This window comes from Macaca nemestrina, chromosome 7, assembly GCF_043159975.1.
Source record: "Macaca nemestrina isolate mMacNem1 chromosome 7, mMacNem.hap1, whole genome shotgun sequence".
NCBI lineage: Eukaryota > Metazoa > Chordata > Mammalia > Primates > Cercopithecidae > Macaca > Macaca nemestrina.
The window spans coordinates 177,954,427-177,969,588 of NC_092131.1; the positions used below are offsets into that span (position 1 = coordinate 177,954,427).

Genomic DNA, 15,162 nt, shown 5'->3' on the forward strand with positions numbered 1-15,162 from the left:
CACATTTCTTCTGATTTGGATTATCTTCATTTTTCACTTATACTACCATCAGTAGAAATGGCAAATAATTGATCTTCCTTTGTATTCTTTCAAATTGAACGGCAAGAATAGGTAAGACAAGGACAATAAAACTTTCCTCAGTAAAAGTCCTTTAAGACACCGTACCCATTATGCCAGGCCAGGCTAACTCTTCATGATCATCCCGTTCCTTTCCTGGAGCCAGGTGGTTGAACCGATCCAGATGTTCCAACAGGCCACCCAGCAGAGGTACAGCTCCAGCCTCTTGCATGAGACCAGCATTTTTACTGAGCAGAAGCACTATAGAAACTACTAGTTCTGGAAGGAGAACACCTACATTTAAGAAATAATAAGATTTAAATAAGTATTTATCCTATAAAAGCTATTTGTAAACTTGTTCTGTGTTTAAATTCCGCTAAGTCACAAAATAAGAAATGTTTGTCCTTCAGTATATTTCTACAGGACTATCTTACATTTTATATCGAGACTGGTATAGCTATCAAACAGAATCCTTTAAATTACAAAAATATTTTCCAAAACACTGTATTTCAATCACAGAACTATGAACTAGAGTCTCGTATTCAGAAAATTAAATGTTTATTGATATGTTCATCATCAGGAAAAAAACACTAAAAAATAATGCTCTAACTTCAAAAAGTTAAAACATACCAGGTAGTATCAGAATTTTTGAGATCCTTAATGAGGTACCTAATTTTTATTACGCTGTCAAAATAAAATCAGACAATTACCTCTGACCTCATTATTGATGTATCAATAATGGAAGTATAAATCTAAATTACCAATTATATTTAAAGTGATATGAGTCCCATACCAGCTGGCTTAACAACAGAACTATCAATAACTAAAAAAAAACAAAGGTGAAAGGGCAGGAGGACCAGAAAATTTAGAGAGTAAACGCAGGCAGGCTGATCAGGAAAGAAGACACTTCAGCTTTCATCTATCTCCTAAAATAACCATGTACACAAGCAGGAAACAAAAGGTACCTGTAAAGTCCCCTTCCACAATGCAAGCCACCTCTGCGAAGTGCCGCCAGCTGGTAGAAGCAACGCTGGCTGCCACAGGCAGTATATCTCCAATGTGCGTGCACAGAAGGGCTGTGTACTTCTTCAGCAAGGAACCAACGCCCATTAGCTCTGGACCTTGAAGAAGGATTGAGAAATTTTCATTTTCACTGTTAAAATTTTTCTCTGTAAACAAACTAACTGCTCCACGATGCTACTCTCATCTACACATCTTTTACCCATAATAATTTTCTCAAACAGGAGCCTGTTAACCCTTAGTCTCTGGGCTCTTTCTATATCATGTAACTGGAGGGGCAGTATTTTTTTTTTTTTTTTTTTTTTTTTTGAGACGGAGTCTCGCTCTGTCACCCAGGCTGGAGTGCAGTGGCCGGATCTCTGCTCACTGCAAGCTCCGCCTACCGGGTTTACGCCATTCTCCTGCCTCAGCCTCCCGAGTAGCTGGGACTACAGGCGCTCGCCACCTCGCCCGGCTAGTTTTTTTGTACTTTTTTTAGTAGAGACGGGGTTTCACTGTGTTAGCCAGGATGGTCTCGATCTCCTGACCTCGTGATCCGCCCGTCTCGGCCTCCCAAAGTGCTGGGATTACAGGCTTGAGCCACCGCGCCCGGCCTAGTATTTTTATGCCAAGTTTTATACCCCGCACTACAGAGTACCTAGAAATTTTGGGTGTATAAGTACTAAAGTCATAATTTAATTTAAGGGTTTTTTTTGTTTTGTTTTGTTTTTTTTACAGACGGGGTCTCACTATGTTGCCCAGATTGGACTCGAACCCCTGGGCTCGTGATCCTCCTGCGTCAGCCTCCTGAGTAGTTAGAACTATAGGCATGCACCACCACGCCCAGCTCTAAATTTTTAAAACTTTATATCTAGTACATAAATGTTTCCTAAAAGCTTGTAAATTATTCCCAGAAAACAAAGTTAGGCACTTTTCTGCTCCATAAAATCTTCAGTTTTGTCGGGCAGTGGCTCATGCCTGTAATCCCAGCACTTTGGGAGGCCAAGGCGGGTGGATCACGAGGTCAATAGTTTGAGACCAGCCTGACCGACACAGTGAAACCCTGTCTCTACTAGAAATAAAAAATAAAAAATTAGTTGGGCATGGTGGGGGGCGCCTGTAATCCCTGCTACTTGGGAGGCTGAGGCAGGAGAATCTCTTGAAACCAGAAGGCGGAGGTTGCAGTGAGCCAAGATTGCGCCACTGCACTGTAGCCTGGCCAATGAGAGCAAAACTCCGTCTCAAAAAAAAAAAAAAAAAAAAAAAAAGTCATCTTCAGTTTTTCTGCCTCCATGGTTCTTTTCAGTTTTTTTTTTTTTTTTTTTTTTTGAGATGGAGTTCTCCTGCCTCAGCCTTCAGAGTAGCTGGGACTACAGGCACCTGCCACTACACCCAGCTAATTTTTTGTATTTTTAGTAGAGACGAGGTTTCACTATGTTGGCCAGGCTGGTCTTGAATTCCTGACCTTGTGATCCGCCCACCTGGGCCTCCCAAAGTGCTGGGATTACAGGCATGAGCCACCGCGCCCGGCCTCCTACATGGTTCTTAACAGCTTTTCAGTCCTTGTGACTTTGTCTTTAAGATGGTCACCTCTTTCTCTTTCAAGCTATCAACTCATCTACTAAAACCTGAAAGTTTCCATTATTGACAAGAGCCTAACTCTTCAGAAAGTAATTAAGTTACTTTGGGAAAAAAAACAGCTACAAAGATATTAATGGAAGCAGCAGACCCTTCCATCCTTGACAGAAAGTCTCATGAAGGAGGGCCAGCCGCTGCCCTGGATGCTCGAGGAGGGGAACCATTCCCTCGACAGTGCACAGCACTGGGTACTTACACACATTCTGTTCTTGATCCTCACAGGCTGCCTCAGGGATCATCCCAAGTCTGCAGGTGAGAAGTCTTTGGCCCCATCAGACTTGGTCTAATGTCTAAACTATTAAGCAGAGCTGTAACTGAAACCCAGTCTTCCTCCAACAATTCTTCCCATTACACCCAGCTGGCTCCCACATGTGACATATGAATAGGCTGCCACTGTTTACTTCCTATATCATGCCAGTCTCCAGCATTCCATAGCACAAGGAACAAACCTGATAAATCTTCTCTAAGACTAAACTGAACTTACAGGATGCTATTACTGATGTCTAAAGAATTTAAATATTAAGACAACAAAATTAAAAATGTTAACGAGGCTAACACAGAAGGGTCTGACTCAAAAAAGTGGAGGCAAAATGAAGCCTCAAAATTGGTGCATTTAGTAGTATAACAACTACACATCTGGGCATATAGGATGGACACGTTGAAAAGCCTAAATTAAGCCTCGATCACATATAAGACACTTTCACATTTTAAGCAACTTACTAGAAATATCTGAGGTCTGACCAATACTTTCTCCTGGATAAAGTTTACTAATAAGCAAACGTTGAAAACGCAGCAACAAATCCAGTGAAGCAGATCTTTCACGACTGTGTTGCTCAAAGTCCAGACATGATGAAATCCGACGGGCAACATCCTTCAATCTGGCCACAGTCTGAGAAGCAATGTTTCTACACAGGAAAAAAGAGGATTACAAAATTAAACAAGTTATTCATATTTAAAAGAAAAAGGGATGGGGTAAATCAGGACAAACTAACATCACAAACACAGATCATACAGGAAGATGACCTGCAGCTGGCTTCCCTCCCCAAATGTGTCCGGTTTATCTGCAATAAGCACAACCTCAGCCAAAACAGAGCAGAAGGGCACGGAAGACTCAAAAGAGATAATGATGCCCTCGTGCCTCACTAACGTGCGCCTACGGAGCTGCGTGCAGTGGTCCAAACTGCAGAGGATCTTGCTTCAAAAGGAATACTTCTGTATACCCGATGTCTAAGGAATGTAAACATTAAGACAACGAAACTTAAAATCTTGAGGAGGCTAACATAGAAATATCTGACCCTCTAGAAAGAAAAAGCAGTGTCATTATTTTTTGTCCAAAGCTGCATTTCAAACAGAAATGTGATACTACTCTTCAAGACAAGACTCGTCTGCGTTGCCGCATCTGCCTTGCAAGTCCACCTTGAGCCCTTACTCGCAAGCAGCACTGGGGTGGGCCATGCAGCAGGTACTCAGGGCTCAGGGAGTCCAGGAAGGAAGACCAAAGCAGGTGCCCAAAGAGCACGGCAGCAAACAAAGTAGAAGAGGCTCCAGTTCCAACACTGTGATGCGACTTGAGCCATGAGCCATTGGTAGATGAGAAAAAAAGAGAAGAAACATACGTTCCCAGAAGGTACAGTTAGGAGAGCAATCAATGTTTCTGGTTCCTTAGCAGAACACCAAGAAACAAGGGCAGGAGAACAAGACAAGGAAGCAAGGGAGAGATGGTGCAGGTAATGGGAGTGTCAGGCTGCGGGACCAGAGTCTGCAATGCCAACCCACCAAGGTTATGAAAGGAAAATAGGGCCGGGCGCGGTGGCTCAAGCCTGTAATCCCAGCACTTTGGGAGGCCGAGACGGGCGGATCACGAGGTCAGGAGATCGAGACCATCCTGGCTAACCCGGTGAAACCCCGTCTCTACTAAAAAATACAAAAAAAGCTAGCCGGGCGAGGTGGCGGGCGCCTGTAGTCCCAGCTACTCGGGAGGCTGAGGCAGGAGAATGGCGGGAACCCGGGAGGCGGAGCTTGCAGTGAGCTGAGATCCGGCCACTGCACTCCAGCCTGGGCGACAGAGCGAGACTCCGTCTCAAAAAAAAAAAAAAAAAAAAAAAGAAAGGAAAATAACACTTTGTGTGTTTAAGGAAAGTAACTTTTTATTTTTTTGAGATGGAGTCTAGCTTTGTGGCCAGGCTGGAGTGTAGTGACACTATCTCAGCTCACCGCAACTTCTGCTTCCCGGGTTCAAGCGATTCTCCTGCCTCAGCCTCCTGAGTAGCTGGGATTACAGGCATGCGCCACCACGGCCAGCTAATTTTTGTATTTTTTTTTCTTTTGTAGTAGAGATGGGGTTTCATTATGTTACCCAGGATGGTCTCGATTTCCTGACCTTGTGATCCGCCCACCTCAGCCTCCCAAAGCACTGGGATTATAGGCGTGAGTCACCGTACCCGGCCTAAGGAAAGTTAACTCTTATATCAGTGTGAAAGCAAATCTGACAGGACAGGGGAACATGGAGGGGAGAAGAGCCAAACCAGGGCCTAGTTCCAGACCCACTCCACCTGTCCCGTTGAGCCAGGAGCACAAGTGGCTGTCTGCACAACACCAAGAGCGAGGACATGCTTTCAGCTCCACTTTAACTCAGGTTCCTAATGTGACAGCAGGCTTGTCAATCCCACTTGGCCCTGTGGCTCACACGAGAAAACTACCAGCAGTGTGAGTAAGGACCGAAGCAGGAGACAGAGGAGCCAGGGTTTCGGAATCCCACAGCAACCCACAGGCCCTCATCACACACAGCAAGGATGCGCCCTCACTGGGCTCACCACACCATTCAACATCACCTTTCAGCCTCAGTACCTGATAACCTGCCTGGATAACCCCACTGTAACACAAGAAACAGGTCTAGAATCTAGCTTGTAAGCTACACCTGAAGGAGTAAAGACAGTAATAAAATACAATAAAATTTTATTTAATATAAAACTTGGAGCCATAATCACAATGTGTAATTCTGATGGGGTTCACTACTTATAAAAACTTCACAGCGCTTTATTTTGAAATGTAAATGGTATTCTGTGGCTCCTTGCCAGCATGTAACTTCACGGCTTATTTTTGGCAAGCAGTGATTTCCTCAACCCACGTTTTCCAAGGGAAAAAAGGACATGAAATGTCTCCAAAAATCTCTTCCAATCTTTAGATAAACTACTATTCAACAACTGCATCCGCCAAGTCAACACATCAAGAATCCTTCAATCACAAACACATAGGTGAGAAAACAGGGTCTATCCATGCAGGAGAGGACACATTATCCATGCTTACGAAGACAGCCTGGACTACTGGCTACTGAAAAGTTGTGAATGCATTTTTCTTTTTCTACTTTCCAAAAATTTTGTGAGGTGATAACTATGTTTGTTTCTATTCTTTTTATTTTGTGTTTTTTAAGTAAGTACATCCTTATTATAAATCTGCTGTAGAATCAATGACCCATACATGACCCCACGTGCCAAAGGAACCAAAAAGTCACACACAGCGAAGATGAAGACACAGGAGACAACCTATGTGGACAGCACACAGCCACCTGCCCAGGACACCAATGGAGCCACAGGTGCAATTCAAAATGTTCTTAGTTGTATTAATAAATGTGGCCAGGTGCGGTGGCTCACACCTGTAAACCCAACACTTTCGGAGGCCAAGGCGGGCAGATTACCTGAGGATGGGAGTTCAAGACCACCCTAGCCAACATGCGGAAACTCCATCTCTAATAAAAATACAAAAATTAGTCAGGTATGGTGGCATGCACCTGACGTCCCAGCCACTTAGGAGGCTGAGGCAAGAGAATCATTTGAACCCAGGAGGCAGAGGTTGCAATGAGCTGAGATTGTGCCGCTGCACTCCAGTCCAGGCAACAGAGTGAAACTCCATCTTGGGCGGAAAAAAAAATTGTTCCTAGTCACATTAATAAAAGTAAAAAAAAAACACACACACACAAATAAAACTCATTTTAATAATGGTCAGGCACGGTGGCTCACACCTGCAATCCCAGCACTTTGGGAGGCCAAGGCGGGCAGATTACTTGAGGTCAGGAGTTCGAGACCAACCTGGCCAACATAGTAAACTCTGTCTCCACAAACATACAAAAATCAGCCAGGTGTGGTGGTGTACGCCTGTAGTCCCAGCTGCTGGGGAGGCTGAGGTAGGAGGATCACTTGAACCCAAGAGGCAGAGGTTGCAGTGAGCCAAGATTATGTCACTGTACTCTGGCCTAGGCAACAGAGCAAGACTCCATCTCAAAAAATAAAAATAATTTTAACAATGCATCATACTTATCCCAACAGATTGAAAATATTATCATTTCAACATGAAATCAATATAAGAAAAATTGTTGAGATATTTTACATAGGTTATTTCATAAGTCCTCAGAAACCATCGGGGCAGCTTACATATGTAGCACATTTCAATTTGGACAATGAAATTTGCATTGAAAATATCTGATCTGCATATAGACTCATAAACTATACAGTTGATGAAGTAGACTCACATGGCCAAGTTATTCTAAACATACTTAAATGCTTTCTAATAATGGAATCAAGTTTTTAAACCTGCATTTTAATTAATAAAAATTAAACAGATAAAATATTCAGTGTCTCAGCTACAATGGACACACTTCAAGTGCTGATCAGCAAACTGTGTGAGTGCGACCAGACTGGCCAGCACAGGCTACACGGCTGCAGCTCAAATAGCACAGCTGCAGCTCAAACAGGCCAGTCTCTCTGCACATGGAAACAGTCTGAGCAAGCAGGAGATGGGGAAAACGGGCACTGCCCTCGTGAGAACAAAGGACCCACAACAGGAACCCTGCACTCACTCCCTGCCAAAGACACCAACAGCCCATGACACAGCCTCAGACAACGGAGAGGCATTCAAGAACCTAGAAAACCACCTCTGAAAAATGCTCACTTTAAAACTTTGCATGTAACTTTACATTTTAATTACGAAGTTTTTAATATCCATGTTCTCCTTTATTCTTAATGAACTCTGTGAAATTAAACACAGCTTTTATTCTTACTCCTATAGTCACTGTGTTGGAAGTTCATCTATGCGAGCAAGCTGTTGCAACTGAAATTTTCTGAGAACAAATCCCAAGATCTTTCCATTAACACAAACTATATTAAGTTTAGTTCTCTTTACTTCCATTTGTTAAAGACCAGAATGTGTGAAATATGCATTATCAGATTAGAAAAACAAAACAAGCATCAGAAAAACGTTTTTCAAAATAGCATTTACCAAAATCTATGACAGAAACTGGCTCTAAAACTTCCCATTTCAAAATTCCACGGTGTGTCCACTAAGTTCGTTTTTCTGGCTGTGGACAGCAGGGCCACCCCACACCACAGACCCACCATGGCCCCATGACCAGGCCGGCTGAGAGCTGCGGCCACTGCCCAGGGCTCCCTGCTCTGTGCTCGGCTGCCTGATCCAACCTGCCAGTTCTTTGCTTTCACTATGTGTAGAAACTAAAATCAGGAGCCCAACTTTACAAAAAGCAGATTTTTATTAAATAAGAGGTACAAATGTGTTTCATTTTCTAATAAATCTCTTTCACAAATCATCTTGCTTTTCCGCTCTTCTTGAGTGATCCTTTTTACACAACACTGTCTGAACGTTTTGGCTTCTGCCAAGGTTAGCCTCTGTTCACAGGCTGAGTCTGACTTCTTCCCACCTCCTTCTAGTCTGGCCTTACAAAACAATGCTCATCATTCTTTCACATTGACTTTAGTTTTGAAAAGAAAAGTTATCTTACACAGTAGTATGTATAATGCTGTAATATGTAAAGTGAGGCAATGATAGAATTAGTTTTAAAAATAACCTTCCATGATGATTTTCATTTGCATCCACCTGCTTATTACTAAGAATCTTTTCACGTGTTTACTGCACACCCCAATTTCTCTTCTGTGAAAAACTTTTGAGTTATCATCATACCCTCCAACTTCTCCTCTTACCTACGTTGAAAAGGGTCTGCTCTTTATCCTAACGTCTGTACTAGGTAATTTTCAGAATATTCCCTCCATCACCAAACAAATTTTTGAGATCCTTGTGTAGATTTCAAGATCTTAATATGAAAACCAATAATCACCTACTAAAATACAATACAGGTCAGGCACAGTGGCTAACACCTGTAATCCCAACACTTTCAGAGGCCAAGGCAGGAGAATCACCTAAGGTCAGGAGTTTGAGACCAGCCTGACCAATATTTTGAAACCCCGTCTCTGCTACAAATACAAAAATCAGCCAGGTGTGGTTGTGGACACCTGTAGTCCCAGCTACTTGGGAGGCTGAGGCAGGAGAAGTGCTTGAACCCAGGAGGCAGAGGTTGCAGTGAGCCAAGATCATGACACTGCACTCCAGCCTGGGTGATAGAGTGAGACCCCGTCTCAGAAAATAAAAATTTAAAAAAATTAATAAGTAAATAAATAGGCCGGGCGTGGTGGTTCATGCCTGGGAAGCCAATGCGGGCAGATCACCTGAGGTCTGGAGTTCCAGACCAGCCTGACCACCATGAAGAAACCCCATCTCTACTAAACATACAAAATTAGCCGGGTGTGGTGGCGCACGCCTGTAATCCCAGCTGCTTGAGAGGCTGAGGCAGGAGAATCACTTGAACTCGGGAAGTGGATGTTGCGGTGAGCCAAGATCGTGCCATTGCACTCAGCCTGGGCAACAAGAGCGAAATGCTGTCTCAAAAAAAAAAAAAAAAAAGTAAATAAATAAAATACAATACAATACTGCTAATACGATTTACCTGAGAAGCTGTTGTATGAGCTGAACCAGAGGCAAACACTGTTTGCCAGAAGACTCACAGATCCCCGTATTAATAAGGTCTTTATCCAATGGAGTCCTGCTTCTGTGAAACGTTGAGGCATTCGCTTCCTGTTCATCAATTTCTTTTTCCTTCTGTGCTTCTTTTTTGGCTTCAATATCCTGTAATTTGTAAACAGAAATTGTTTACAAGTGATCTCATTAGCAGGTGTGAAGGCACACAGGCTGGCTGAGCCCTGACCCCAGTGCCAAGCTATCCCAGCCTGTGTGTGCTACCGCACACACCTACCCACAGGACCCCACCTGCCCTGTTGGAAACCCCAACTCAGCTGTGCAGTTTCAAACAGTGTCTTCCTTTTACAGATCCAAGGTCCAGGCTGCCTCTGCTGACGCTCTCCAGCCTCCTTCTGTGAAGTCCCTAAAATCTATAACCCTGCCACTGGCTCTCACAAACACCCACGTGATCCGCCCCACACACGCAGCATCCAGCTGCTTTGTGAGGATAAGAAGCTGCTGTAATTCTCACACACACTGGTTCAAGTGTAAATGGCAAAGCCACTCTGGGAAACTATGAACACACACGGACCCCAAGACCTAACAAATTTCACTCCAAGTGTTTACCCTAAGGGAGAACATATGCTCACTGAAGTACCCGTACACAGCACAATCATGGCAGCTCTACGCGGCCAAAAACCAGAAAGCCTGGGCACGGTGGCTCACGCTTGTAATCCCAACACTATGGAAGGCCAAGGTGGGGGGATCACTTGAGCCCAGGAGTTCGAGACCAGCCTGGGCAACACACTGAAACCTTGTCTCCACAAAAAAATCAAAAAACTAGCCGGGCATGGTGACACGCTGTGGTCCCTGCAACACAGGAGGCTGAGGTGGGAGGATCATTTGAGCCGAGGAGGACAAGGCTGCCATGAGCCAACATCAGGTCACTGCATCCAGCCTGGGCGACAGAGCGAGACTCCGTCTCAGAAAAAAAAAAAAAAGAATACAAAAACCAAAAGCAATTAAATGTCCTTCAGTAGAAGAATGAACTAACAACCAGCACTACACCTATAAAATGGAAAACTTCCCAATAATAAAAACCAAGTCACAAGACACACAACAGTGTGAGTGAATCCGAAAATCCTTCTCCACGGCAACGCAGGAAAGAGTGCAGCCTCTGCAGCTACATTGCTGCAACACTCAGAGCAGGGAAATGAATCTCATCTGAGGGCAGGGGAGCGTCCCGGCTGCGAGTGCCAAGGGGCACAGGGATCTTTCCGGGTGACGGGAACGGTCTACATGATGGACAGGTTACCTGTTAAATTCACTGAAACAGACAACATGCAGGATTTCATCACAATTAAATCATATCTCAATAATTGTTTAAATTAGCACATAAAAGAATTTTAATTTAAAAAAAATACTTGGATATGACAAAAGTTTAGTGTTTTACTATTTTCAGTTATTCTTCACATGTGTGAATGTGGTATATCCTATCTCAGAGCACCACCAGGTCACGTGTGCCTCCAAGGCCATACCTGGATCTCTGCAGTAATGGCTGCGTGTAAGGCTGATTCCAACCCTCCATCAGCCATCAAGCTGCCCACCAGAAGATCAATCATGAATCGACGACCTGGACTTATGTTCACGTCATTGCCTGAAACTGAAATAGAAAGTGCATGCCAATTTGAGTGAAATGCCATCCCCTCCCAGCACCCTGACCCGTGCCCTCTCCTGTTCCTTCCCCAAGCCCACCTGCGCAGGGAAGGAGAGCAGAGAGTGCCCGGGCCCGCTCCTCGGCGGTGGGCAGCAGCACGGACCAGCCACTCTGCAGCACGGACTGCGCGGCCGACTGCACGGTGCTCAGTACGCCCGCGCTGCTGGCCAGGGTCACCACCGTCTGCTTCAGGCTGTTCAGGAGGACGCTGCCCAGACCTAAACCAAGGAATTCCGGGTCAACCTGGTGACTAATGGCAGCATGCAACTGAAAGGAGAAAAACAATTTTCACTTAGAACCCCTAAAAATGAATGAATTTCAAAGTCTTATTAAACACTGAATAAAACTCACTTTGAAGTATTATTTAAACAACCAACTTCTCAGTTTATGTATTTTTAAAAACTGGACTAAAAAACCTCTTACCCACAATAGCTGAAGTATTTTCTAGAGGAATTTTTTTAACCCCACTATAAACATGTATATGGAAAAGCTCAAGATGAGCAGAAGAGCTAAATAACTAGCAACAGCAACCTCCACCCCACCCCAACAACCTGCACCAAACACAGAAATAACGGCCACAATGTAACCAAAAAAGCTGCCACAGGTACAGTCTCGGCTCATTGCAAGCTCCGCCTCCCGGGTTCACGCCATTGTCCTGCCTCAGCCTCCGGGGTAGCTGGGACTACAGGAACCTGCCACCACGCCCGGCTAATTTTTTGTATTTTTAGTAGAGATGGGGTTTCACCGTGTTAGCCAGGATGGTCTGGATCTCCTGACCTCGTGATCCACCTGCCTTGGCCTCCCAAAGTGCTGGGATTACAGGTGTGAGCCACCGCGCCCGGCCCAGATCACGTTTTTTAGCCTCACGTCCATTATTAGTGCATTACAATCTTACTTTAAAATACTTCACTGAACAGGCTAAAACCCATGCCCTTCAAAATACATAAGCCTTCTTACAAACTCCTAAGTCACTTATAAAAGGAGCAAGAAGAAGGGAAATCATGAATACCTGAAGTCGTAGAAGATTCAGCGTTGCCACGGCCACGCACTCTTTCTCCTGGGGCGGGGGCCAGTCCGCGGAGCCGTCCATCCCCTCACTCACCTGCCGCAGCAGGAGATCCAGCTGCTCAAAAGTCATTGAGCAAATGTCCACCACAAAAGGGACACGGAGGCCAATGGACCACTCAGAACACGATGACCAGGCAAAGCTCTAAGAGGAAACGCAACAATCTAAAATGAATCTCCAAAAGCAGCTGCTGGTCTGTTCCACAGGAGTCCCCAGCATGTGTGATGGAGCCGCCTTATATTATCACCTATCATCCCTCTAACTGCCCAGTCCAAAGGCATTCATGGGTGTCTAGCTCACACACTGTCAGCTTCTAATCTTCCCGCCCATTTCAATAGCCCCATCTCATTTGGCCATATCTAAAAAAGTAAAAACATTTTTAACAATCTTTTCACTCTCAAAATGATTAATGCACATTAATGGATGGCAGTGAAGATCTCCATCCACTTGAAGTGGTATAACAGCAACTCTAACTAGACAATCAATTGTTAGACGCATATAACTCACACACTACCTTTCACAGTGAGAGAACAAGCAATCGGCAAGGATCTAGGAGAACTGTAGAACACCATCAATAAACTGGATCTAATTTATACAACACTTCACCCAACAACAGCAAAATACATATACTTTTTTTTTTTTTGAGACGGAGTCTCACTTTGTCACCCAAGTTGGAGCCTCAGCCTCCCAAGTAGCTGGGACTACAGGTGCCCGCCACCAAGCCAGGCTAATTTTTTTTGTATTTTTAGTAGAGATAGGGTTTCACCATGTTAGCCAGGATGGTCTCCATCATCTGACCTCATGATCCACCTGCCTCAGCCTCCCAAAGTGCTAGGATTACAAACGTGAGCCACCGCGCCCAGCCATACATATACTTTTTAAGCACATACAGAATGTTCGCTAAGAGAGAACATATCCTGAGACATAAAACAAATCTTAACAAATTTAAAAGAAATGAAATCATATACAGTTTGCTCTCCATTCACAATGGTATTAAACTAGAAATCACGAACAGAACAATCTACACACACTTAAAAACTGAACAACATACTTAATAATCCATGGGTCAGTCCGGGCACAGTGGCTCACGCCTGTAATACCAATACTTTGGGAGGCCAAGGTGCGGGGATCACCTGAGGCAAGGGGTTCAAGACCAGCCTGGCCAACATGGAGAAACCCCATCTCTACTGAAAATACAAAAAAATTAGCCAGGCATGGTGGCGGGCACCTGTAGTCACAGCTAATCAGGAGGCTGAGGCAGAAGAATCGCTTGAATCCGGGAGACAGAGGTTGCAGAGAGCCGAAATCAGGCCATTGCACTCCAGCCTGAGCAACAAGAGCGAAACTCCAGCTCAGAAAAAAAAAATAGTAATAATAATCCATGGATCAAAAAACAATTCTCAAGAGAAATTAGAAAATATTTTGAACATAAATTGAAACACACCAAAATTTGTGGGTTTGATTAAAGCACTGTTTAGAGGAAAATTTACAGCATCAAATCATTATATATTACAAAAAAAGGTAAGTCTAAATCAGCAATCTACGTTTCCAACTTAAGAAACTAGAAAAAGACCAAAGTGAACACAAAACAAGCCAAAGGGACAAATGACAAGATAAAAGCAGAAATCAATGAGATTGAAAGCAAAAAAACAAGGGAACAATTAATAAAACTAAAAGATTGTTCTATGAAAAGATCAACAAAATTGAAAAATGCTAGAAAAACTGACAAACAGGCCGGGCGCGGTGGCTTACGCCTGTAATCCCAGCACTTTGGGAGGCCGAGGCGGGCGGATCACAAGGTCAGGAGATCGAGACCACGGTGAAACCCCGTCTCTACTAAAAATACAAAAAATTAGCCGGGGGCGGTGGCGGGCGCCTGTAGTCCCAGCTACTCAGGAGGCTGAGGCAGGAGAATGGCGTAAACCCAGGAGGCGGAGCTTGCAGTGAGCCAAGATCACGCCACTGCACTCCAGCCTGGGCGACAGAGTGAGACTCCGTCTCAAAAAAAAAAAAAAAAAAAAAAAAGAAAAACTGACAAAGAAAAAAACAGAAAAGATACAAATTATGAGTATCAGGAACGAATGAAGGGACATCACCGCAGGCACCACAGGCTTCAGATGGTTAGCAGAATACTAAGGAAAACCTCACATGTACAAATCAGACAACACAGATGAAATAAAGCAATGTCTGAGTGCCACAAACCAGGAAAATCCTCCTGGAAACAAACAGGTCACCTGAATAGTTCTATATCGATTAAAGAAATTGAAGTTGAAAAATCTTTTCTTTGTTTGTTTGCTTTGTTTTTTTTTTTTTTTTGAGACGGAGTTTCGCTCTAATTGCCCAGGCTGGAGTGCAGTGGTGCGATCCCGACTCACTGCAATCTCCACCTCCCGGGTTCAAGCGATTCTCCTGCCCCAGCCTCTTGAGTAGCTGGGACTACAGGCGCACGCCACCAAGCTCGACTAATTTTTTGTATTTTCAGTAGAAACGGGGTTTCACCATGTTAGCCAGGCTGGTCTCAAACTCCTGACCTCTGGTGATCCGCCCGCCTCGGCTTCCCAACGTGCTGGGATTACAGGCGTGAGCCACCGCGCCCAGCGTAAAATCTTTTAGAAAGAAATCTCCAGGCTCAGATGGATTCAAAAACATGTAAAGAAGAAATAACACTAATTCTACACAATCCCTATAGGAAATGGAAAAGGAGGGAACACATGCCAATACTTTGTATGAGGTCAGCTTTCCCCACTGAAAGTCAGACAAGATAGTATAATACAAAGAAAAAAACCACAAATCAACATCCCTGATAAGCATCGACAGAAAAATCCTCAACAACATGTTAGCAAGTCAAATTTAACAATATAGAAACAGAATGGGACCGGGCGCGGTG

At 44.1% G+C, this 15,162-nt stretch overlaps 1 protein-coding gene across 1 annotated transcript in view; it reads right to left on the reverse strand.

Moving 5' to 3' along the window:
• The window catches only part of LOC105497431 (HECT and RLD domain containing E3 ubiquitin protein ligase 2), a 222,446-nt gene that overhangs the window by 136,314 nt on the left and 70,970 nt on the right, over window positions 1-15,162 (reverse strand). The window contains exons 17-23 of the mRNA XM_071067311.1: window positions 12,219-12,419; window positions 11,248-11,476; window positions 11,031-11,155; window positions 9,482-9,660; window positions 3,415-3,599; window positions 1,023-1,178; window positions 166-351 (exon numbers count right to left, since the gene is read on the reverse strand). Of these exons, the coding sequence (XP_070923412.1) occupies window positions 166-351; window positions 1,023-1,178; window positions 3,415-3,599; window positions 9,482-9,660; window positions 11,031-11,155; window positions 11,248-11,476; window positions 12,219-12,419 (1,261 nt within the window). The remainder of the gene's footprint in view (window positions 1-165; window positions 352-1,022; window positions 1,179-3,414; window positions 3,600-9,481; window positions 9,661-11,030; window positions 11,156-11,247; window positions 11,477-12,218; window positions 12,420-15,162) is intronic.